The sequence below is a fragment of the Bos javanicus genome, chromosome 23 (assembly GCF_032452875.1).
Source record: "Bos javanicus breed banteng chromosome 23, ARS-OSU_banteng_1.0, whole genome shotgun sequence".
Lineage (NCBI taxonomy): Eukaryota > Metazoa > Chordata > Mammalia > Artiodactyla > Bovidae > Bos > Bos javanicus.
The window spans coordinates 49,832,562-49,857,686 of record NC_083890.1 but is presented as its reverse complement, the minus strand read 5'-3'; the positions used below and the strand labels follow the sequence as shown (position 1 = coordinate 49,857,686).

Sequence of the window (25,125 nt, the reverse complement as noted above, 5' to 3'; positions counted from 1 at the left end):
ATCAAGTCAGAATATGAAGTGCTGAGAAATTTCTTTTTAAAAACTCCAATCTCTCCAGGTGACTGTGTCTCAGTGAGTGAGCTTTGGGACGCACGTTTCAGCGTACACTGGAGTCCCCTGGGGTGTGTCAGACTGAAGATTCTGATTCAAAACAGGTTGGGGTGGGGCTGATGTCAGTCATCCTGAGACCACCCTGGGCATCGGGTTGTAGGACCGTCCCCAGGTGAGCAGCCACACACAGGGAACCTCTGTGGTCACGCTGGGCCTGGGTCTCAGTGGTAGGATGCACCCTGCTCCCCTCCGTCCCTGGATCTCTTCCAGTGTGTGGACTTGCCTTTGCAAAGGGGACACTCGGCTCAGGGCTGGACCCTCCCTGCTGGGCTCCCCACCGCCCTCTGCAGGCCCAGCACCAGCAGGACCCAAAAGCGCATTAGTCATGAAGACACGTGTGTCTGGCAGAGAAGGCCAGGGAGATGCTTCCATTTATTGTCAAGGACCGAGAAACACGTCTGGAAATGCTCTATACAGGTGCTGCGGAGCCACAGGGTGGGGTGGGGTGGACGAGACTCCACTGCACACGGCCTTCCCTCGAGGCACTCCAGCTCTTCATCCTGATGCTTGAACAGAGGACAGCCGGCGCCAGCCGACCTCTGTCACCAAGGCTGCAGAAGAGGGGACACGTCGCTCAGTTCATCAGTCCCTGGAGGGCAGGCAGAGTGAGGCTATTTAAAGCTGGTGCGGAGGCCCCTCGAGGCCTGCTGGGGGCCCCACGGCAAGCGGGACGGTGCTGCCGGTGGTCCTGCTGCTGCTGGAGGCTGGTCCCGGCTCCTAGGCCCGGGGCTTCTCTTGATTCTCAATGACAAGCTTGTCGGTTGAATACATTTGGCCAATGTGGACCTGGAGGCAAAGAGAACACAAAGATCAGGAACTCGGGCTCCGTTAGCTGTGAAAACTCAGAAAGAGCGTCTCCACAGACGTGCGTCATTCTGGAGACTGTGCTGTGGGCAGAGTGCAGTCGCGGCTTTGCTGCGGCTGCGTCCTGGCACCGTACCCACCACCCCCAACCAGTTCCCCCGCCTTGGGGACAGTGCGAAGTTCCCATTCACGCCTTCTCGCCCCTGGAACAGCCCCAGAGGCAGGCTATCCTGAGATGGTGAGACCCAGGCTGCCTCATGCACAGTGACTCCGCACCCACAGGATTTCCGGCCCTTAGGACCGGTTCTTCCGTCAGGATGGAGTTTTACCGTAAAGCGTGAGTGAGCCTTGTCCACACCGGGCAGAGCCTGGCTCTTCACGCACCTGTCTCACTGTCCACCTGTCCTCTGGTCTCAGCATCCTCGTCTGTAAGAGAGCCCTGGAGGCTCCCAGCAAATCTTCACAGTCCTCTGCTTTGGACCCACAGCATGGTTGGTGCCTATAGGGTGTGAGCGCCCCAGGACAGTCACACGTGTGCTGCAGTGCGGACAGGTAACGGGCTTCCTGCCACCTCCCGAGGGGCCGGCTCCACCTCCTAATGTTCCCCCGGCCGGCAGCAGAGGGATGCTGGGAAACCTGCTGCCCCCACCTGGCAGCCCACCTGGGCCACCTTCGAGGGCATGTGTCCATCCAGGTCTCCCGGAGAGCCCCTTAAAGGCAGGGCAGGTGACCCAGGCATGCTGTGGCCCTGGGGCCCCCAGTCCTACGACCACTGATGAGAGGACAAGAGAAGTAAGCAGAGATCAGAGGGCTTAGCCGCAGAGATGATTTAGGGGCATTTGTTGAGGGAAAGCCCCCAGGAGCCCTGGAGGAGGTGTGAAGGGCAGCCCATTCCCAGCCAAGACACAGATGAGTGGCGGGCACCTCCTGTACCAGGACTGTGCTCAGGGGAGACTGAGACTGATCCTGCCCTCAGGAAGCTCAGAGTCTGAGAGGGGAGACAGACAAGGAGGGAGGTAACTGTAACCTGATGGCTGGAGCATCTGCAGCCATTCTAGCACTAGGAGGTAAGTTTGCCTCATCACACTGAAGATGAGAGGCAGGAAGCAGAAGCCTGAGGTTTTGATGACTGTGGAGCCACCAGCCACCTTAACTAGCTTATTGCCAACTTTTATGTGAGAGAAAAATAAATGTCTATATTTTTAAATGTGTTATTTGGGTTTTTTGTTATACACAAGTAAACCAAATCCTAACTGATATGAATGCATACTGTGAATTTTAATTGTAGACTATATGATGACTGATAAAAAAGGTCACTGCAAAGAAGAAGGTGCGCCCAGGATAAGTGGAAGCAATGTTACTATCACCTGGGGAAGTGCCATTAACGGACAGTCTGAAAGTTTCTGAAGTTTGAACAAAGCCACACGGAGACTTAGACAGATCTCCTTTTGTCCCGCAATACCTGTTTTAGAGTATGTGGCTATTAATATTTTAGCATTTTTTTGTCTAGTCTTTTTATTCACTTATACATTTAAAATGTATGCACATATATTGAAGAAGAATATTTAAATTTAGAATCATAACTTTTTAAAACTTAACTTTATATCCTTATGTCATGAAATAGTCTTTGAAAGGATATTTTTAATAATGGACAAAGCCGCATTGTGAAGAGGCATAATTTATTTAATCATTCTCATATGATGAGTATTTGTGGAGTTTTTGCTCAGTCTTGGGGTTACCATTCTCATGTATAAACCTTTTATAGTATCTCTGATTTTGCTTATAAAAGGTTTCTAAAAATGGGATTATTGGGTAAATAGGTATGAATATTTTTATGGCTCTTGATGGATCTTGCAAAACTACTTTCTAAAAGTGAGCATTTGCTTGACAACTGACCCTCTGGACGGTCTGACGGTGTGGCAGAACAAACGCGTCTTTCCAGCTGGCCCACGGTGGACAGTGTGTGTGCCCACGGCCCCCTTGCCCAGCCTGGGCCTCCTAACAGAAGCCCCGTCAGACAGTTCACGCAGTTCTTGTTTCTCAGAGCCAGCATCTACGGGGCTAGGTGCTGTTGCAAGAAATGCAGCCGTGTGAGGCGACCTGGTCCCGCTCAGCGCCATGAAGGGCTCCAGAGAAGAGGGCAGAGCCAGGAACCAGGGGGCGCTCCAGAGAGTTCAGACTTGAGGAACGCTGCTCGGGTAAAGCAGGAGACCTGCTGGCCAGCGCCCACCGCACTCCCCGTCCTTCGGCCCCAGGGACGGGTGCAGAGCTGGCCCCGGGGGGGACACTAGAGGCCGACCGTCTGCCGGCCAGCGGCCCCGAGTCCCCGGGGTGGGTGGGGAAGCTCTGCGAGGCGAAGGCCACCCGGGGGCAGGTCAGCACCCGCGGCTGCTGAAGTGCTGCTGGAGGGGCTTTACCAAGCTCTCTCGGAAGTGGGCAGAACCCAGGATCACGTAAGCACGAGAGCTGGCCCCTCCCCAGGGTGTGACTGCAGGAGCCAGGCAAACCGCCAGAGAGAAGCCCGTGAGCGGTCACGCTGCCACCCCTCGGGCCTGCACGCGGGCCCCAGGCCAGGCCAGGCCCAGGTAGCGCAAGAATCGGCCACGAGGTGAGGTGACCTGCGGCTAAAGTCCCAGGGCCGGTGCTGGGGCCAGCGGGTTCCGGCCTGCACCTTTACACCCAGCCTGGGGAACGCTGTCCACACGCGTTCTCGGACAGTCAGGCCGCTCTGTGCTCTGCCATGCCTACAGGACCCTTTTTCCAGGGTCAGTGTGAACCGATTCAAATTAAAGAGCTGCTTTAGACAAACGTGAAAACGTCAGATAAAAAGACAAGTACTGAGGTAGGCGACGGCTGGCTTCTGGAGGCCTGCCGCCAGGCCGTGCTCTGCGCCTCACTGGACAAGGACGGCACGGGGCGCGGTCACGCACTGTTCCGCTTGGTTGCGAGTCCCCGACCGTGGGTTTGGGGAGCAGGGCGGCGACACCTGAGATGGCCGCACTAAGAGACTCACAACGTCCAGAGCGACGAACACAGCGGGTCCAGTCGGGGTCACGGCACCGGGTGTCCAGAGCGCAACCCAGAGGCACCTGGCATGGCGGAAGGCTCGGGCTGTGAGGGTGCCCACCTCCTGGCTGGCCGGCCCAGTGTGGGCGTAATCGGCCAGGTGCTGAGAAGGCAGGAGTGAGCAGGTGCCCCCAGAGAAAAGGATGAGCACCCACCCTCTCCACCCCCCGCCCCGGGCACTGCCCCCATGACCCAGCCCCCCGGGACAGTCTCTCCAACCCCCACACCCAGCAGCTCCTGAGTGGATGCCATGCCCGGGGGCAGGTGCCCACCTTGTTTCACGTGAGAAATGGTGGCGACAGCAGACACAGAAGGAGTAAGAACGAGCACGCCCACGTCCCTACAGCCCGCCTCTCACACTCAGCACCCCTGGGTCAGGACACACACATCCCTCTGTCCTTCTTTTCAGCAGCGGCCTGTGCCCCTCAGCGCCCGCCCTGCCAGCACTGCTGTGTGAGACGCAGGGATGTGGGGACCGGCCGTCAGCCATGGCCGCACCTTCCCAGGGCCGGGAGCCTCCTGAAAAACCCTGGGGTGGATGTACCCTGGCACACCTGAGTGACGGGGCTCCCTTCTCTCTTCCCCACCCCAAAGCCAGGCTGAAAAGAACACGGCAGTGGACACCGAGAGACCACCTGACTGAAGGCACAGACCTCTGAACCCCCTGTGATGGGGGTGCTGCCCTGGTGAGTGGCACACCTGCTCCCTGAACACCCTGCTGTTTGGGGGCGCTGGCATCAGGAAGCCCTACCTGTGCCTACGCCACCGTGGAGAGCACCAGGCTGCTGGGCCACAAGCTGCAGACGCCCGCTGGCGCTGAGCAGGGCTGGGACATGGGCTCTCCTCCCCGGGGCCAGCCTGCACTTGCCCCAGAGCAGGACGGCTGCAGCAGTGGGAGACGCGGTGCCCGGGCCAGATCGCCCAGCTCAGCCTGCACCGGAGGACAGGCAGCTGCTGGCACTGCTGTTGCATGGGTCCCTGAGGGGAGGGACCCTGTCCCTCTGTCACCTCCAGAACTGCAGCCATGCAGGGCAGGCTAACGACCAGACCCGAACACCAGAGAGGCGACAGAGAAAATAACAATACACATAAGGAATCAATCCAGTAGTCATGTATGGATGTGAGAGTTGGACTACAAACAAACCTGAGCGCCGAAGAATTTATGCTTTTGAACTGTGGTGTTGGAGAAGACTTGAGAGTCCCTTGGACTGCAAGGAAATCCAACTAGTGCATCCTAAAGGAAATCAGTCATGAACATTCATTGGAAGGACTGATGCTGAAGCTTAAAACTCCAATACTTTGGCCACCTGATGTGAAGAACTGACTCACTGGAAAAGACCCTGATGCTGGGAAAGATTGAAGACAGAAGGAGAAGGGGAGGACAGAGGATGAGATGGTTGGACGGCATCACCGACTCCACGGATGTGAGTTTGAGTAAACTCTGGGAGTTTGTGATGGACAGGGTGGCCTGGTGCACTGCAGTCCATGCGGTTGCAAAGAGTCGGATACGACTGAGAGTCTGAAATGAACTGAATTGAAGGGAACCTAGGAGCCAGACAGAAGGAACCTGACCCGAACGTCTGACTGTAACAACGCTGCTGGGAGCGGCCAATGGCAGGCAGTGTGGTCGGAGCGCTTAGACTCAGGGGGAAACACGGCTGTAACGTACTTGTGAAATGTGCGCATGCGCGGGGACGGGGTCGCTCCGTGGGCCGGGAAGATCCCCTGGAGCAGAAAATAGCAACCCACTCCAGTGTTCTTGCCTAGGAAATCCCATGGACAGAGGAGCCCGGCGGGCTACAGTCCACGGGATTGCAACCAATCAGACATGACTGAGTGACTGAACACACAGGGAGATGGGGTGTCTTGATGGAAAACCAAACATCCTTTTTCAAATAACAGTGAAAAGCGTACACATCTAAGTTTCCGCATCCGCCTACAGGAGACAGTCACCAAAGATACAGAAGAGCAGAACAGAGTTCCCAGACCAATAAAGATGGAGAGGTGAAGAAGAGAAAACAAATCGTGATAAATAACAGGATGAGACGACAGGAACAAAGTCAGCCATGTCAGCCCCTGTATGAAACAGGACCACAGGGGCAGATAACAAGACTCCAAAAGCAGAAGTGTCTGATAAAGACTGAAAATCGAGGGATGAATTAAGACACACGAGGCACACTCGGGGTGAGGGGGCGGGGGAATACCAGTTTACATTAACCTTAGACCAGGTAAAGTTGAGTCTAAAACACTAGATTGAATAATGAGCAGCATTTAGGAAAAAGCTGTCGCAGGCGTAGACCTGCGACACTGGAGAAGACCATGGCTGAGCACACAAAGCGGAGACCATCAGAAACCAAAGGAGAGCTGGATGAAAGCAAGGCTACAGTGGGAGATTCTGATATCACTCCTCCAAAACAAAACAGAGCCAGACATTCAAGGACTTGGCCAAAGAAAATCGTAAAAAGTCTTCCACTTCTCAGGTTAATTTACTCTTGATTAGACTTTTGATTTAGTTGCCAGAGAGTTGCCCTTCACTTTCTCTTAAAGCGTATCCTCAATGTGGAGTCATTAAAAATGACATTGTAGAAGAATAGTTAATGACCTGGAGCATACAATTTGGGTGGAAAAGAAAAAGCACAATACAAACATAATTGAGAGGCAACCATCACACATCCTGGCTTCACAACTCTGCCCCGAACTCAGAGCTGCTGCTTTGCACAGTCCTGGGCCCCCAGGGGGCAGGCCAGGACTGACCAGCAGGTGGGGGATTCTGACCTGGTTTCACCCCAAGGTTTCCATGACTGTGGCTTTCAGGACAACCCCAGGGTGAGCACAGGGGCGTTTCTGCATCTCACCCTGACCCTCCTCTGTGACCCCCGCCCCCCGCTTCACCTGCTGAGCAATCCATCATGAGGAAAGTCACATTTTCTGGGCAGGTACCAGGCTGAGTGGCTTAACTGCTTAGCTTCTCCCTTTTGTTGTTATTGTTCAGTCATTAAGTCGTGTCCGACTCTTTGTGACCCCGTGGATTGCAGCATGCCAGGCCTCCCTGTCCTTCACTATCTCCTGGAGTTTGTTCAAACTCATGTCCATTCAGTCGGTGATGCCATCCAACCATCTCATCCTCTGTCGTCCCCTTCTCCTCCCGCCTTCAATCTTTCCCAGCATCAGGGTCTTTTCCAATGAGTCAGCTCTTCGCATCAGGTGGCCAAAGTATTGGAGCTTCAGCTTCAGCATTAGACCTTCCAATGAATATTCAGGACTGAATTCCTTTAGGATGGACTGGCTGGATCTCCTTGCAGTCCTAGGGACTCTCAAGAGTCTTCTCCAGCATCAGTTCAAAAGCATCAATTCTTCAGCACTCAGCCTTCTTTATGGTCCAACTCTCATATCCATACATGGCTACTGGAAGAACCATAGCTTTGGCTAGATGGACCCTTTTTGGCAACGTGATGTCTCTGCTTTTTAATATGCTGTCGAGGGTTTACATAGCTTTCGTTACAAGGATAAACCATCTTTTTAATTTCATTAAAAATATCTTTTAATTTTAGTTTCTCCCTTAATTTTTACAAATATCCTATCACTACATGATACATACATCTTCTGGATGAATAAAGGGAATCAGAAGAATTCAGTGACCTGCCTACACTTTTACAACTGGTACACGAATTATGGAGCTGACATAGTCCAACCCAGCCAGGTCTTCTGACTCCAAACCTATGGCCTTTCCAAATACATATATATCCATAACAACACCTCGCTACTTTATCAGAGCTAAGTAAGCCTCTCAAGGGTCAGGGAATGGAGGGAGGAGATGGCCAGCTCCTGGCCTGGAAAGACCAAACTCCATCATCTTTGTACTCCAGCACAAATCCTCTGAAAGTGCTTCTGTCCCTTGTAATTAGTATTTTAAGCAGAAGCCCCACGTTATTCAAACAGAAGCGCCCTCGGCCCCTCAGGCCAGGCTGCAGAGCTGAGGTAGGTAGAGAGAGCCCACTGCTGGCATCAGTGACAGTCACGTGCTATACCCAGCACTGGCGCCGTCCAGCCCGGGGCCTGGTCACCGCCCCCCTCATCAAAGGAAACCTCGCACCCCCAACAGTCAGGCCCCGCCCCACCCCCAGCCCCATGGATTTATTCGTGTCTCTCCGGGTCTCCTTATCTTGAATTATTTCCTAGAGATGGAACCGTACAGCGTGTGGCTTTGGGCCGGCTTCTTTTACTGGTGTGATCAGGAACTCGCAGACTTCAAGGCTGATTTCTGCTGCATGCACACGTCCTCGTGTGTCCAGCCCTTTGCTTCAGGTGAAGGCTACCTGGGCTGTCTGCACCTCTGGCTGTTGTGAACAGTGCTGCTATGGACATTGTTGCCCAAGGTTCTGTTCAAATAACTGCTTCAGTTCTTCTGGAGTGGAAGTGCTGGGGGATGAGGTGACTTTTTGTCTAACTTCACCTAAAAACTGCCCGACTATCTCTGCACATGCCAGAGTTTCTTTTAAATTTCCCAGGTGAGTCTAGCATCTAGCCAAGTGTAAGTATCCGGCTGGTTAAGATCCAACTATCAACTTTTATATATGATAAATGACAAAAAAAAGAGGCAACCAGCAAAACTCAAGACATACGAACTTACTTCTTCAGCAAATGACAAGGAAAAACAAGAGCGTGTGGGGGAAGATACGGGCTAACCCACAGGTAAGAGACATCATCTAAAACTTTATTTGAATCTTAAGTCAAACATACAAAATTAAGAAAATTTATTAGTGAGATAATCTGAAAATTTAAACACTGTATATTTGATACAGAAAGAAATGATAACCCACTGCAGTATTCTTGCCTGGAAAATCCCATGGACAGAGGAGCCTGGTGGGCTACAGTCCATGGGGTCACACAGAGTTGGACATGACTGAGCAACTGAACACACATACTTGATGATATTAAAAATTACTGTTAGTATGTTCATTATAATAATGGTATTGTAGTTATGTTTCACAAAATAATCTGTATTTCCAAGTGTGTACTAAAATAGCTTCACATAAAACATACATTTTCTAAAATAACATAGGTGGGCATATGTGTTAGAATGCTGTTGGCCATGAAGATGTAATTACGAGAGGCGGGAGAAGGGTGATGGGTACTCGGAGCTCATTATACTGTTCTCTCTACTGTTTGTTCATATTTTCCAATAAAACAAAGTGAATAATAAACTGGTACAGGTTTATACTCGTGAAAATCAGAATTGAGGTTCCAAAAACATCAGAAACAGAACCGCTGTCTGATCCAGCATCCCCGTTTCTGGGTTTATACCCAAGAGGAATGGAACCAGTCCCGTGAAGAGATCTCTGCACGCCCACAGTCAGCATTGCTTCTGACAACCAGGAGACAGAAGCTACCAGTGTCTGTTGAAAGACGAATGGACAAAAGAGAATGCTGTGTATATGCGCGTGCACGTACAGACAAAGCAGTATTACTCGCCCATAAAAAGGACAAAATCCCTCCATCTGTGAAAACGTGCATGGACCCGTAGGACACTGGGCTGGGACAGACACAAAAGACAGTATTGCACGATCTCATGTGTATGTGGAGATAAAAAGAAAAAAAGCCAAACTCAGAGAGTACTAGGGTGAGCGGTGCTTACCAGATGGGGGAGGGGACACGGGTACTGATCAAAAGGCAAAAACTCTGACTGATAAGATTAGACCGGTGCGGAGACCTAAGGGTGGCCATCTTCAGTTCCAAAGGATGTTCTGCACACTTGCAATCTGCTAAGAGCAAATCGCGGTGTTCTCACCACACAAAGGGGACTGTTTGTGGGTAGGATTTTAGTCAGGTCGGCTGTGACAATCATGTCAGAGTGTGTGTGGGTATGAAAACATCATGCCATACACTTAAATATACACAACTTTTATTTGCATATCAAACCGTAATAAGGCCAAGAAGGGAAACAACAAACAAACAAACAAACCACAGCCATTGCAAACTAACACCGGCTGCAGCTGGAAGCAGATGTCTGTCTGTTCAAGGAGCCTCTCTGCTCCTCACCAACCTCTCCGAGCTAACTGCCTCCTGGGACTGTGAGCTGCGTGCCCGTCAGCTGCGTGTGCTTTCCAGGCATCGGAATCACCTCCCCAGGCAGGGTCCACTCGCGATGCCACGAGTCATGTCTCTTTCAAAGACAAGGACTTTCTTTTACGTTTTCCTGCTGACTCCATTCAAAAAAGTTTCCCAGCTCTAGAATTTGAAACAAACCCAATACTTTCTTTGTTTTACGGTGGTAAAATATGCACAAAATAAATATGCCATTTGAGCCATTTTTAAATGTACAGTTCTGCGGCATTAAATACGTTCACATTTTTGTGTAGCCATCGCCACCATCCATCTTAACTTCCATCCATCTTAACTTTTTCAAATTCCATGGTTGCCAGAGATAAAGCCTGAGAATTTAATCCCCAAAGAAGAGTAGTATTAACGTTCACCGAACGCCTACTAAGCTCCAGGCACTTCCAGTGGGCACGTAATACCCCGCACTGGACCTCCCGCCTTGTTAACATCCTGGGCAACAGGTGTGAACGTCTCTGCTACTGCAGGCTGAGAGATCAGGGGCCTGGGGTGGCGGGAGCCGGGGGGAGGCCGCTCTCAAAGTGCAGCTGCCGAGGTGAGAGCTGACTCATCCGGGCTCCTGGCCCCAGCCCGAGGTCCGGGGAGAAGCAAAGTTCAACCCACCCCATCAGCACGACTCTATAGGCTACTGCGTCACGGCTACAGCTTCGATCAACAAGACACTTCCAAGTAAGACTACAGAAACCAAGTTCAATTCACAGCACAGGTCACGCTGTCCTTACAGAAAGCACAGCCAACGCTGGGGGCTGACGGTTATGTAAAAGTGAATGTTTGATTTTAAAATCGTACCTCTTTACTGTTTTTTTCATACTTTTGATGTAATGATGTTTAATATTACACTTTTTAATAAAGTTTAAAATTTGACAAAATTTTAAAAATTTGTGGGGGGACGGGAATTTATAAGCACATGACATGTACGTCCAAACCACACAAGCTTCAGTCTTGCAGGACACCTGCCTGCAGTTTCGTGAGCTCAGGAGCTCAGCATCTCAGGGCAGCAAGGCTCCAGGCTGTTTGGGTATTCTGAGCGGGTGGCTGAGGCCCTTCTCGGACCGTGGACTTGGCTCCGGAACAGCCCCTGGTGTGTCAACTGGCTTTGTACCTGTGGGCACATGAGGCTCGGTGCTTCCTTGCTACTTAGGTTCTTATTCAGTCAATGCTGCTGCTGCTGCTGCTAAGTTGCTTGTCGTGGCCAACTCTGTGCGACCTCATGGATGGCAGCCCACACGGCTCCCCCGTCCCTGGGATTCTCCAGGCAAGAACACTGGAGTGGGTTGCCATTTCCTTCTCCAATGCATGAAAGTGAAAAGTGAAAGTGAGGTCGCTCAGTTGTATCCGACTCCCAGCGACCCCATGGACTGCAGCCCACCAGGCTCCTCCATCCATGGGATTTTCCAGGCAAGAGTACTGGAGTGGGGTGCCACTGCCTTCTGCTATTCAGTCAATAAGAGCCTGTTAAAAATCTAACACGGTGTACTTGAAAACAGTTTAGATGGTAAGCTTTGTAATGTGTATCTTACCAGAGTTTTATTTCAAACTTCCCAGTTTTTGCATCTAGAGTTTTCATATCTGAAAAATCTGTACTTTATATAAAGTAACTGACCATTTTCCACATTTGTGGGATTGAAAACAAGACTGTCCAGGGCCCAGGCCCTTTGCAGGAACGGGAGAGATGGGGGATGGGGGGCTGCGACCCAGTGCCCACGCGGCTCCACATTTTCTATTAAAAGGAGGAGTCTCACGTCTGTTCTACCCAACGCTCCACTCTCCCTTCCGCAGGTTAAGGGTTAAAGGGAAACCCCGCCTGCTTTGTAGTTTTTCCCTGCCCACGTGAAACAAGGCTTTCCATCCATGACCTCACCGTTCTTCAAAGAGATAATGTTAACCGACAGCATCTTTCGGGGCTCACAGCCACGCCCGACGTCAAGAGCCAGGGACGCCGCAGCGACTCAGCCTGGAAAGAGAACGCGGTCACGGCCCCGTGCTTGCCCGCCTCACGGCCGTGCAGCCCACGGTCCAGCGGCCCAGCAGCTGCTGTATCCCTGCCCCAGGCCGAATCACCGTGCGGCTGCCCCAGTGGTCTTCGCCATCCAGGGCTCCGTGAGATTTCGAGGAGCTGAGACGCCCCATGTACTGTCTCAGAGCAGGGGAGACCTCACCGGTGCCCCTGCAGGTCCAGAAGGCCCGCGGGGAGGCTGAGGCGGCACCTGAGACAGTCAAGCGCTCCGGGACCCCAGGGCTGTGCTGCAGATAGCCTGCGTGGTGCTGGCTGCTGCGCGTCACTCAGGACGCAGGGGCTATCTTGGACTGCGATCCAACACCGACCCAGTAACCTTCACCTCTGACTGACACAGGGGAGGAAGAGACTCCTGCGGGCTAGGGGCCTCCACCCGGGATCACGGGAGTCCGTGCTTACTTGCGGGCGGGTGTCACTGCTGAGATACTGACCGTTCCTGCTTCTTGGCGGTAATATGCTGGTGACCGTGATGGGTGGTGAGACAGACCGCTGCGGTCACAGGACCCTGTGCTTCCAGGGACGACTGAGCACCGAGGCCTCGGCCCGGTGAAAAGCCAAGCGAAGACACTGGCTCTGTCGTCTCTGCTCTGTCCCCACAGAGTTCTAAAGGGGCTGCAGTCTCTCCTGCAACCCTCAAACACGTGTCACCCCAGGAAAACCCCCGTGCCCAAGGGTGTGAATGTGGAGGCCCAGAAGAAGCAGTGAGACCCGGCAGTGTAATATCACGCTTCAGCAGCAGATGGCAAGAGAGGACTTCCCGAGTGCTCGGGCAGCCTTCTGAAATGCTGGGAGGCAGCTTTTAACGGCTATTGTTTAAGTGATTTATGTGTTTGCATTCTGCTCAACCTTATATGTGCATTGCTGAATAAAACATTCACAGCGTATTTTCCACCTGCAGCTGAGCTCCAATTCCAAGCTTCTGAATCCTAATTCCCAAGCCCCTGACAGCAGATTGCTTTCTCCAGAAGAACCATTCCAGTCCCACAAGAAGAAAAGCTTGGGCGGGGGAGTCTGGTGTGACAGCCTCACCGGAGTGGCTGACCATGTGTGTACTGGGGTCCCCCTGTCCAGGCCCCCCGCCCTCCACTGGGTCGCCCGCCTCCCCCATCCCTTGCTGCCCACTCAGCCGCATGAACCGATGTGTGGGGAGAGGGTGGCCTTGGCCCGGCTCAGGCAAGGAGGGCAGAGCGGCTTGTGTGTAAGGAACGTGTCAGGCTTATAAGAAGGAAGAAATTCTCACACAGGGAATCAGATTTCCCCCCTGTCCTTCCCAGAGACACCCTGCCCCAGCCCAGGCATGAACAGCCTGGCGGGGAGGCCCAGGGGCGGAAGCGGCCCTTGTGAGGTGGGCGGCTGGCCGGCCCCGGCGGGCAGTGCCACCTGCCAGGTCGAGCGCCAGGCGGGGCTGTCCTGGGCAGTGGTGGTCGCCAGCCCAGCATGGCAGCTGCCCTGTGAGGCAGGCCCTTCCGGCCCAGCCTCAAGCTGCACCCCTCACCCGCCTTTGTCTCCATTTGAAGAGGAAAGGACATCCACTCTCGTAAGTGGAGACAAGATAATTCTCATGTTCCAGGAGAGGAAAAGGAAGCTTGTAGAGATTAGGAGGGGAGCTCAGCCTCCCGTGGCCAGCATGCGCTTGCCTAGACCCGTGGGCAGTCTGTCCTGGGCTCTGCGCTGTGACAGCGAGGGCTCGGGCAGGGCTCCTCTGCCACAGCCGGGCTCTCCTGCCCCCAGAGGAATAGGCTCAGTAGAGTGGTAAGACCCTCGTCACCGTGGGGTGGGGGCCCAGGCGAGGTGGCTGCCAAGGAGGAGAAAAGCATGAACACTCCTCGCTTCACCCCTCTTGCTGCATGCTGGTGGGAAACAGCATCGGACCTCGGGAGGCGCACAGTCTGTCTGCACCAGACCGGCGCGCGGCCGCGTCCAGGGCTTCGTCACCGAGGCTGCCAAGTCCCTCCTGGGCCCCCAGAGCGCGTGCTGGCTCCTTAAATGCCCGCTGGCTTTACCGGCTCCTCCCATTCCTGTCGTCACCACCCCCAGCCCTTGAAGGAGCTCCCGTGTGCACCAGGCCTCCGACCCGGACACGACGCCACCCGCGTCAACGCTAGCACACAACCACCTCTGCCACCACGGAAGACAGCCCAGCGTGCGGCACGTCACGTGACGGCGCACGTTCTGTGTGCGCCTGCGCGCACGCCGGGCTCGCCACCCGCTGCCCACGCCTGCCTCCTGCAGATGGCGCGGGGCTCGCGCCGGGGGAGGGCGGTCACCCGTCTGCTGCCAGCCCGAGGGCCCTGCCGTCTATGAACTGCGTCCGAGGAGGAGCGCAACCGCGCGGAGTGCTGAGGGCCCTTCTCAAGCCCATCCCTGCGGGGACTCGACCTTGCTGGGAACCAAGACCAGGCCTGTGTGTTTTCTTACAGCTCAGGTGCTCTCCTGAGACAGGCACCGCCACCCTCATTCACCCGTGAGGAAAAAGCAGAGCTGTGAGATGCCGTGATTATCTAAGGCCGCATAGCTGGTAAAAACGGCAAGGAGGAGTAAGTGATTGCTTAGCACGACCGACAGGTAGCACCTGGAACACATGATAAACGCAGGGTCCTGGACGCAGGGACACAACTCCTTGGGCTGAAAGAACAGAAGACTAATTGGTTATGGAAAGAGAAAGTGTCACATTGTTGACAGGGGCTTTCCTCGTGGCCCAGTGGTAAGGAATCTGCCTGCAACGCAGGAGACACGGGTTCGATCCCTGGGTTGGGAAGATCCCCTGGAGGAGGGCATGGCTACCCACTCCAGTATTCTTGCCTGAAGAATCCCATGGACAGAGGAGCCCGGTGGGCTCCAGTCCATGGGGTCACACACAGTCGGACGTGACCAAACCATTGAGGAAAACAAGCAGCTCTACCCATTGAGGAGACAGATACATATGAACTCATGTGCACACATGTGTGTGTACACACACACACTCTTTACAGCAAACAAGAAATCAACTCTCCAAACAATAATTATTGAAAATGACAGCCTCCTACTTAAAATCATTTTCCATTTATATGGAAGATATGTAATAAATGCTAATTAAATCTGTAAGTGTAAAGATCACCTCATTTATATTGTATTTCCAACTTTAAAATATGAGTTTTGGATTTTTTTTTTCCTGGAGCTTGAGTTTAATTTTTAAATCATCTAGGATAGATCCTTTAACAAAATTTCATTTTTTTGACATGATGCTTATTTGGCACAACAAAACTGTGCTTTAAACTTGAAACTTTGTATTAACTGTTACACCTTTAAGGGTGGCAGGATGACACAGTATTTCAGATAAGCCATTTGTTCAGTTGCTAAGTCTTGTGCCGATATTATTGCGACCCCTATGGTCTGCAGCCTTCCAGGCTCCTCTGTCCATGGAATTTTCCCCCACCATCAGGAAGTGGGCTGCCATTTCCTTCTCCAGGGTATCTTCCTGCCCCAGATAAACCGCTGGGTGAGTAGTGGTTTGCCGGTTTAGCTTTCTGTTAGATGTACAGTCCTCAGTGCTTCGTAACAACTCAGTGAAACTTCACTCATATGCACTATATCAGAGAAACAGGTACTAATGTGCTGATATGAAGCAGTATTATGGCCACGTATTAAGCAAGGATAATAAAGTAAGGACCTGGAAGAAACCACACTCATATAGACACACTTGACCACAAGCTTTCCTACGAGAGGACCTGCAGTCCAAGACTCAGACGAGGAGCAGCTGACCGCCCAGCTCGTCAGTTCTCCCAGGTCCTGGGGATGAACAGACACCAGGGGTGGTGTGGGGTTCATTACCACAGACACGGAGATGGAGGCAAGGGAGGGACAGCATGCTCGAGTGAGGTCACACAGCCGGTCACAGCAGCTCTCTTGGATGCTGGGTTTCAGAGCCGCAGCTCAAACCATCGCTGGGTCCTTACTGCTTTTCTGGACATTCTCCAAGTGTCCTTCGTCAGGGCAGGGAGGAGAGAACCAGAAACTGCAAGGCCCACCTCAGCTGCAGGATTCACCTGATCTCTTTGGGTACTGGCTATCCCAGGGATCAGAAGGTGAGCTGAGGGTGGGGGAAAAGCAGTCTAAAAATCTTGGTATGTCTCATGGGAAAAAATACAGCCCCGAAGGCTTCCACTGCTGTGGAGATCAGGGCATCAGAGGGCTTCCTGGATCTCAGAATACAACTGGTGAGCGGTCAGAGCTCAAATAAGCTCCCTCCTGTCCCCTAAGCTATGCCTGGAAGAGTGAGACTACGAGATGAGCGCAAATTTGGAGTCAATGTTCCCCTAAAATTAAACACAAACATTTGTAAATGTAAAAACCTGATAAATCATATATGTGCAATGCGAGTGTCTGCATGTGTGCAAACATACACACACACACGCAGCATATGAGCCATTTCAAGGATAGGTCATCTTATGAGCTCATCACGGTACTAAGTTGATCGTTCCTCTAAATGATTTACTACAAAACACCCATCACTTAAAAGCATGTCAATAACTCTAGGATACCTGTGAGCAAGCTGACCAGCCTTCATGCACAGAAGCCTCCCCGAGCCCTTGCTGAGTCTCAGCCACTCGCCCTTCTTGCGGGCAGGACAGGCTGGGCACTGAGAGCCAGGCCTGGGCCACAGCTGTCTGTCCCACCGTGTGTGTGGACATGCCAGCACCTCCGGAGGAGGCTCCCAGCTGTGGGTGACTCCCAAGCTGTGAGTGACGTCAATGGACGTTGGAAAAGCACGGGCTTTGAAATCACAAAAAGTTGTTTCTAAATACTGGCTCGGTACTGCAGCTGCACAACCTCTGAGCCCTTATTTATAAAATGGGACACGAACGCTGACCTCACAGGATGAGTCCCTAGAGCACACCCAGAGACTAACTAAATAGAAGTTTATCTTCCCTTGTCCTTCTTAATTCTTCGTTCACCTTCACTTCCTCTGAGAATTACCTGTGCGGTATTTCCGCCCCCTGGATGGAGGGCTGCTGCAGGAGGGCAGGCCTTTGGGTGACGCGTGGCTGGGGTCCCCGTGGCGGCTAGACCAGCCCCATACACAGAGGGTGATGCACACATGCTGAGTGCATGACCGTATGACTTTAATACTCTTGCCAACACAAATCACTGGATATGAGAATAAGTGGACTTTAGAAATAAGTCACGAACTCAACCTCACTTTATAGACGAGGCCGCCCAAAGCCAGAGAAAGCGAGTGACTTGCCTGCGGTCAACATGCAAGTCAACAGCTCCCCTAACGACATCGCTGGGAGGCAGGAGACGCCACAAGTACTTCTTAGGAGGACGTCCACCACGCAAGTAACTGATGCTGCTCGGGGAAGCATCCACAGGAAATGACCGATGCTGCTCGGGGAAGCATCCACCGGAAATGACCGACGCTGCTCGGGGAACCATCCACCGGAAATGACAGATGCGGCTCGGGGAAGCATCCACCGAAAATGACCGATGCGGCTCGGGAACCATCTACCGGAAATGACCGATGCGGCTCGGGGAACCATCCACAGGCAATGAACAACTCGTAATCCGACGACGCACCTGTAGTAAGCACCGCAGCGCCGGGCGTGCCGGACTAAACGAGGGAGTGGAGCTGGTTTTTAATAACCCTTCCTCCTTCTAATCTATTATATAAAAAAAGCACATCCCACTGGATCTTCTTTGGTTAAAAAGACATACAAAAAGACACAAAAGGAAAACCCTGATAACTCCAAAAGAGAAAACAGAGAGCTTGCCCCTCAGAAGTAGAATATCCCAGATGAAAACACTTAACTGCAGCAATTAAGCCTGAAAACACCCTCTATACGACCACAGGAAACACTCTGATTCTAAATCACTGGCTCTTCCTTAAATTCTGCACAGAAGATTACCTGATAAATGTGATCATAAATGGTGTGCTGAATTTTTGCCTAAGTCATAGAATAATCAGTGGAAAAAAATCCTGTAAATGAGATAGTCTAAGTCTTTGAGCCACTACTTTGAATCACTGTCAGTCTGAAAGTCTTCAGTGGCTTCTGCTGAATGTCCACACCCCTATCAAGTATCAGAAATCCTGATCACACTCCGTATGTTCAGTCTCACAAGTTCATAAAACATTAGCCTATTATTGCAGAAGTGCAATTGAACAGAGTTAGATGTCATACAACGCCTCCAGACGGCGCGTAGATAAGGGAGGATTTTAATACATTCTGACACCTGCCTCCATAGTCCCAGAGCCCTGGCTGGGATGGGAAGGGAGGTTACAAAGGGGGTGGCTTAGAGAGAGTTGAGTGGAGGACCTGAGACCATGTGGCACGTACAGGAAACATCAGAAAACAACTCCAGCACCTCACTCTACAGGCTGAAAAATCTGATTCACAACTGTAGTAACAACCCGAACTGCATACTGAGTGTCTGGCGAGGGGCCTCCAGTGCAGGTCCCGTTACCCCAGGGCTGGGAATGTTTACAATGTCACTCTCAGAGGATGGCTGGAAGGAACAAGAGGGATCCAGAAAGCTTTTTCCGATCAGAATCAGAGGACCCTGCACTGCCTGCCACTAGACCGATTGCTGATAACACTGGAGAAACACACGACAGGTTTTTGGACTGTCTTCACGAGGCTTTTAATTTCTCAGCTACCAGGAACACACACACACAGAACAAATGATCGATGATGATAAATTCTGTCATTTTCCAACAGCTGAGTCTACACAGGTGTGTCTGTGTTTGGGGTCGGGGGGAAGCCACACACACATCTGTCACTTAGTGATCTTACACCAGGATGTCTTACAACCTTCCAGGAAATAGGGATTCTAATACTGGCTCTGCCATTACCTGCTGTTCAGTGTTAGGACTGTTTTCTCAGTAGTGAATGGTGAGTAAGCCTCCCCTAGCCACTCCCGGGTTAAAATGGTAGTGCCTGCCTTGTTCAGTCGCTCAGCTGTGTCTTTGACTCTTTGCAACCCTGTGGACTGCAGCAAGCAAGGCTTCCCTATCCTTCACTATCTCCTGGAGTTTGCTCAAACTCATGTCCATTGAGTTGATGATGCCATCTAACCATCTCATTCTCTGTTGCCCACTTCTCCTTCTGCCCTCAATCTTTCCCAGCATCAGGGTCTTTTCCAGTAAGTTGGCTCTTCGAATCAGGTGGCCAAAGTATTGGAGCTTCAGCATTCAGTCCTTCCAATGAATATTCAGGGTTGCCTTCCTTTAAGATCGACTGGTTTGATCTCCTTGCTGTCCGAGGGACTCTCAAGAGTCTTCTCCCGCACTACGATTCGAAAGCATTAATTTTTGGTGCTCAGCCTTCTTTATAGTTCAATTCTCATATCCATACAGGTCTACTGGAAAAACCACAGCTTGGACTATACGGACCTTGTTGGCTAAGTGATGTCACTGGTTTTTAATATGCCGTCTAGGTTTGCATGGGGGGGGGGCACTTAGAAGGCTGGCGAGCAGTGAGCAGGGGTCCTGGATCTGGTGCTGCCCTCAGGCTGGCTGCGCTCCAGGCCCATCACATGCCCCCTGAGGAACAATCCCCAATGGGCTCCATGGCTCAGAGGATGGGACCGAGGGCAAGGTCTCAGAGGTCTCTGGAGGCAGGCTAGGCAGGTCAGACGCTCTCCGCAGGCGACCGTGCAGGTTACAACCTCGGTCACTCAATACTGAGCTCTGTAGCACTATCGTCTGTCTTGGGCAGTGTCTGCCAAAACAGGAGGCGAAGGCAGACAACGAATAACCCTTCTCGGGTCCAAGATACCAGGTGCGCGGCCACTAGCTCTGAAGGGGAAGGCTGTCCTCTCAGGATGAGGCCCCAACCCCATCTCTGCCGCGGCTGGCGAGGCCCTGGAGCAGTGGGGCACCTGGGGAGCGGCCGAGACCCCAGGCCTCTGCAGGGCAAGCGGCAGGGACTCTGCCCGTAAGGACTGGACGTCCGAATGGAAGAGATCCGAGCGACTGTTTGAATAGGGACTCCAGTGAGCCTCGGGAACTCCAGTGAGCCTCGGGGCAGCAGAAAGAACATGCGGCAGGCACCGAGGAGGTAGGAAGGGGACCGGTGGGTGCTCGTGGCCCAGAGGTGTCGTCTCCCTGGGTGTCCTCAGAATAAACCCCCACTGCCCCCGTCCACTCCATGCCACGGCACCTCGTCCCATCTGTTTCCTGCAGACAGGAAGGGCTCCACGAAGGGAGACATCTGGGTCCCCTTGGGAAGAGCACTCAGGCCTGCTGGGGGTGCCTGTGCGTCCCCATACAGCCAGCTCAGCGGCAGGGGCCTCCTGCCACAGGGCGCACCACGGAGCTGTTACAGCCAGCACCTCCCACCCAGCCTGATTCCACCTTTTCCAGAGAAAGAAAAAAAAGCACCTTTCCTGCATTTTGAATTCCGCCTGATGAGTAACAGTAAAGTAATGCCCAGTCCACCTTCTAGAGCTCTCCCCTTATACTCAGATAAACAGCACAGAGTTGTAGGTTCAGAGGTTTCCAACCTTTACAAAACAGAGAAAGCATTCTCGCGTGCTCTTAAAATCATATGGATATTCCCTCACTTATAAATAGATATTGAATGAAAGCCTGCAATATGGAAAAGCATCTTCCCATGAATCTTCAAGAATAAACTAGTATGGCAAAAGTTACCCTTTTATGACTGATAATTTCCCTTTAAAAACAAACATTTAAGGGAATAAGGACTCGGGTATCTGCTGAGGACTAAGACACAGAGTTCTGATAATCGGTGCTTTATTACCAGGCTCAGGCTGCCGCTTCCTTCACTCGTGAAAGTACAGACACAGCAACAATTTCTCACACGATTAGAAACTCACAGCCAGTTAACATTATTAAGTGTTCTTGGTGGGAGCTCTGCAAACAGGAAGCAAGTAAATGGTGTCTACAGTTTTTTTTTAAGAATATTGAGATTTTATATTTACAAGAGTCTGCTTTAACTAAAGAAGAAATCCTGCAGGTTACTGTAAAATAGAAATAACACAGCTAAATTCCCAGAGGCGGTGTTTAGCAGTGAGATTTGCTTTTCATTCCACCTGGCTTAATCATGAAACCGTGAGGGATAGCTCCTGTTCGCCCCAAGATCAACATATTAATCCATTTAAAGAAATGCCACAAGAGGCTGTTCCCACTTTTCTTCAGGAGACAAGATTTCGTTTGTTTTTATTTAAAACTGAAGGCCTCTCTCCAGCTTAATGGTGCCTGAGCAGAGTAGGGTCACAGCTGGATTTAAATCAGGCTCATAAGCAAAGCCGCTGGTGAGAGGGGCCGGACCGGGGGCCCCGCCGTTCCCGTGACTCCTGGTGGAAAGGGGTGCGGGTCCCTGAAGAGGGGAGCTGCCCTGAATCCCAAGTCATCAGTAACACAGAGCGTGTCCCACTCCATTTATTCCTGGGGAAGACTCAGAGAAGGAAGGAAAAGCAGTCCCTACTCCCCCAAAGCTTTTACTTTGTATCCGTGTATCCATCCATCTGTACGTACATGTGTGCACACGTGTGTATTTGTGTGTGTGTGTGTGAGCTCAGGAGTGTCTGCCTCTCCTCCCCCAGCACTAACAACCTTCAATAGCTTACTGTGCTCAGTCCCTCGGGTTGTGTCCGACTCATGTGACCCCATGGTCTGTGGCCCCGCCAGGCTCCTCTGTCCATGGGGATTCTCCAGGTAAGAATCCTGGAGTGGGCTGCCATTTCCTTCTCCAAGGGGCCTTCCCGACTCCGGAGCTGAACCCACGTCTCCTGTGTTTCCTGCGCTGCAGTCGGATTCTTTACCCACTGAACCATCTAGGCTTCCCTGGTGGCTCAGACAGTAAAGAATCCTCCTGCAATGCAGGAGACTCCAGTTTGATCCCTGGGTCAGGAAGACCCCCTGGAGAAGGAAATGGCAGCCCCACTCCAGTATTCTTGCCTGGAGAATCCCCATCGACAGAGGAGCCTGGCGGGCCACAGTCCGTGGGGTTGAACTGCACAGAGTTGAACACGACTGTGAAGGACTTTCACTTTCAAGCAGCTTAGTAGATAAGTATAAAAATATCCTTATGGTCAGCATTTGGAATAACTTTTGAAATCACTTAAAGCCGTGTAATATAAAATATTAGAATCCAGCACATCAATTATTTTTGGTTACTGAAGAGGAAAGCAAATAAGATATTAATCACTGAGAGGAGCAGTTACAAAAGCTGCATGAATTATGTAAAAATTCTAGTGATGCATTTCCATTAGAGGATGGTAGTATTCACAGTGGAATTTTAAAAACATCAGCACAGCCACCACCAGCGGTGTCTCACAGGGAGACGCTGAGGGACTGGGTGCTATCACAGCACTGACCCGCCTGGGTGACGGGCACGACTCCATCTGTGTGACGGGGCGGGCAGGACAGAGGACAGAGGGATGCTCGGACTCAGGAGACATCTCGGCCCAGAGCCTCTCTGCCGGGCCAGCCCTTAGGAAGGGAGAGAATCCTGCTGGACAGGGAGTCTTCGAGCACCTGTCATTCTCTGGGCCACGTCCTCCCTGGAGAGGAGCTGCTGGAAGAACAAGGGCCCCCCCAACTCCTCCCCAGTCAAGCCCAGAGTCCAGAAGCTTCAGGCTAAGTGTGCCCTGACTCAGGGCCGCAGGGACCCCAGGCTGGGCGGCATGTCAGCGTACCCAGCGGGGTCCTGGGCCTCCTGGGGGCCAGGCTGCACGGGACCCAGGGTCACGAGTCCATAGATTCTACCTCGGCAGTGTGAATTAGAGCAGAAAGGCCTGTGTCAACGTTTACCTAAAAAAACAACCATTAAATCGTAACTTCAAACATTTCCAAGCAGAGCACACGGCACGCCTCCTCACTCCATCTATCCTGCACTGATGTGTCCTTCCGTTGTTTCCCTAAAGATGACGCGAGTGACCGGCAGCAGTGAGCCTGGTGTGCGCACGAGCGTGTGTGTGCGCGTGCATGTGCAGTGGGGTGAGTTAGAGCTGGGGAGCAGGCGGCAGGGGGCATCTGTTTGCTCACATTTCATGCTAATGGAAAAGATAATTTTTCTTTAGGGTTGTAAGTAAGTGTGAAGCCATCTGGTGTCTCCTGCTGTTGCATCCTTTAATCCTGCCTGCTTCCATGCCCGTGGCATCAAACACCATGCACCCAAAACAGTAATGGTCAGAGGGCGTGTGGGCTGCCGTAACCACACCTGGTACTGGGCTCCATGGGTGGACAGCCGCGGGCTGTCGATAGTGAAGAGGTGTCTGAATGTGAGTGGCATACACACTCCTATTGAAAGTAGAGAGAACCCCCTCCCAAAAGGGGAACCCCTCCACATCAGCCTGCCCCTGGACCCCACCTTTTGTGAAGTGAATGTTCACGTTTTGCACCCATTTTTAAGAGCTGGTTCCAGTCCTTTAGGTATTCTCTTTTCAGACATTTTCTCCCATTCTGCTCTTTTATTCTCTTATTGTTGCTCTTGATGCCACGATTTTAGTACAGGCCAATGTCTTTTTTTTTCCTTTTCTTTGACGGTCACATTTTTTGTGTCCTGTTTAAGAAATCTTTGCCTGTTTCGAAGGAATGCAGATGTTTTGTTTTGTTTTCCTCTGTTGAAAACAAGATGACAGACCCCATATGGAGTTGACTGTACCAAGCCACAGGTCACCAAACTGAGACTTAATCACAGTTTTTGCCTCTCCCCGAAATGGAATCTTGAACCAACCCATCAGGAATCACCTGATCAGCAGTCATTAGCTCATGGGTGGGACAAGCCCGTGGCCCCTAAGGAGAGGGACCCTGCGACCACGTTTCTGTCCCCAGGCCCCAGCCTGGCCTGGGCCAGCCCCTCATTCTGCACAGCTCCTCGGAGCTCTTCCTCTCGTCTACACGGAATGCTGCCTGATTCAGGAGTTGTTCAAAAAAGGCAGTACGATCTCCAAAATTTACTCAGTTGAATCTTGTTCTTTAACGGCTCTAAAACTTGTTTTTTCCTTTCCCACTTACATCTACAATCCACTTTTATGCATGAATGGGGAAGAGGTCAAGACACTCAACCCTCCAAACAGCTATGCACAGACTGGACACCGCTGACCAAAAAGGCCAGCGCTCTGTAGCTACACATGTCTGCTGAAAGTCTGGTGATTGTCTGTTGGTGGGTCTCCTCCTGGACTCTGCTCTGCTCCACTGATCAGTTAGCCTAGCCGTGTACCAATGCCAAACTATCTCAACTAACAGAGCTTCAGAAAAGGTTTTACGTGGGTAGTGGAAATATCCCCATTCTTTTTATGTATGCATTAGCTTTCTCTGGTCCTTTGGATTTCCATGTGAATTTTTAAATGACTATCTCAGTTTCTACAAAAAAAAAAAAAAATACTGCTAGTAATATGATTGGGAATGTATCACTTCTATATATGAATTTGAAGAACACCGACAGCTTTATAACATTGGGTATTCCACCTGTAAACATGAAATGTCCTTCATGGACAAATACACATAAAGGTACTCACCTTCATGAGTCAGTAGAGAAATTAAAATGAAAGTTTCTGTAGCCACTAGAATGGTTAAAATGAAAGAAAAAAACAAACAAACAAACACAAAAATACCAAGTCTTGTAGAGAAAAACCACTGGAATATACATTGCTGACGGATGGAACGCAGTCTGGTGCATCACTGTGGATGCTGACAGGCCCTTCTACAGCTGAACACACTCACACCAATCAGCTGGCAATTCCACGCCTGGAGTGACCATGCGCCTACAGACAAGTGTCTCAAAACAGCCCTGGAAATGGCCCACATGTCCACCAGCAGTAGAAATAAGACATATTTTGTGGTGCCTTCACAAGTGATTAAAAAAAAAAAAAAGACTGGAGGAGGAGCCATGCACACCGGAATGCAACAGTATGAACAGATCTCAAGCAACACTGGCAAGACTAGCTGGATTCCATTACGGAAGGTGAAGAAGCAGGAAAGCCATTCCACGTGACGAGGCGGGGTACTGGTGATCCTGGTGGGGCAGGGTGACGGCAGGGGCACGAAGGGCCTCTGCTAAGATTCC

General features: G+C 51.6%; 1 protein-coding gene across 2 annotated transcripts in view; it reads right to left on the bottom strand.

The window, feature by feature from the left end:
• Window positions 1-451: 451 nt before the first annotated feature.
• The window catches only part of LYRM4 (LYR motif containing 4), a 90,456-nt gene continuing 65,782 nt past the window's right edge, over window positions 452-25,125 (bottom strand). For both annotated transcript variants that reach the window (XM_061398950.1, XM_061398951.1), the window contains one exon: window positions 452-897. In XM_061398950.1, coding sequence (XP_061254934.1) covers window positions 829-897 — 69 coding nt within the window. In that variant the 3' untranslated portion in view covers window positions 452-828. The remainder of the gene's footprint in view (window positions 898-25,125) is intronic.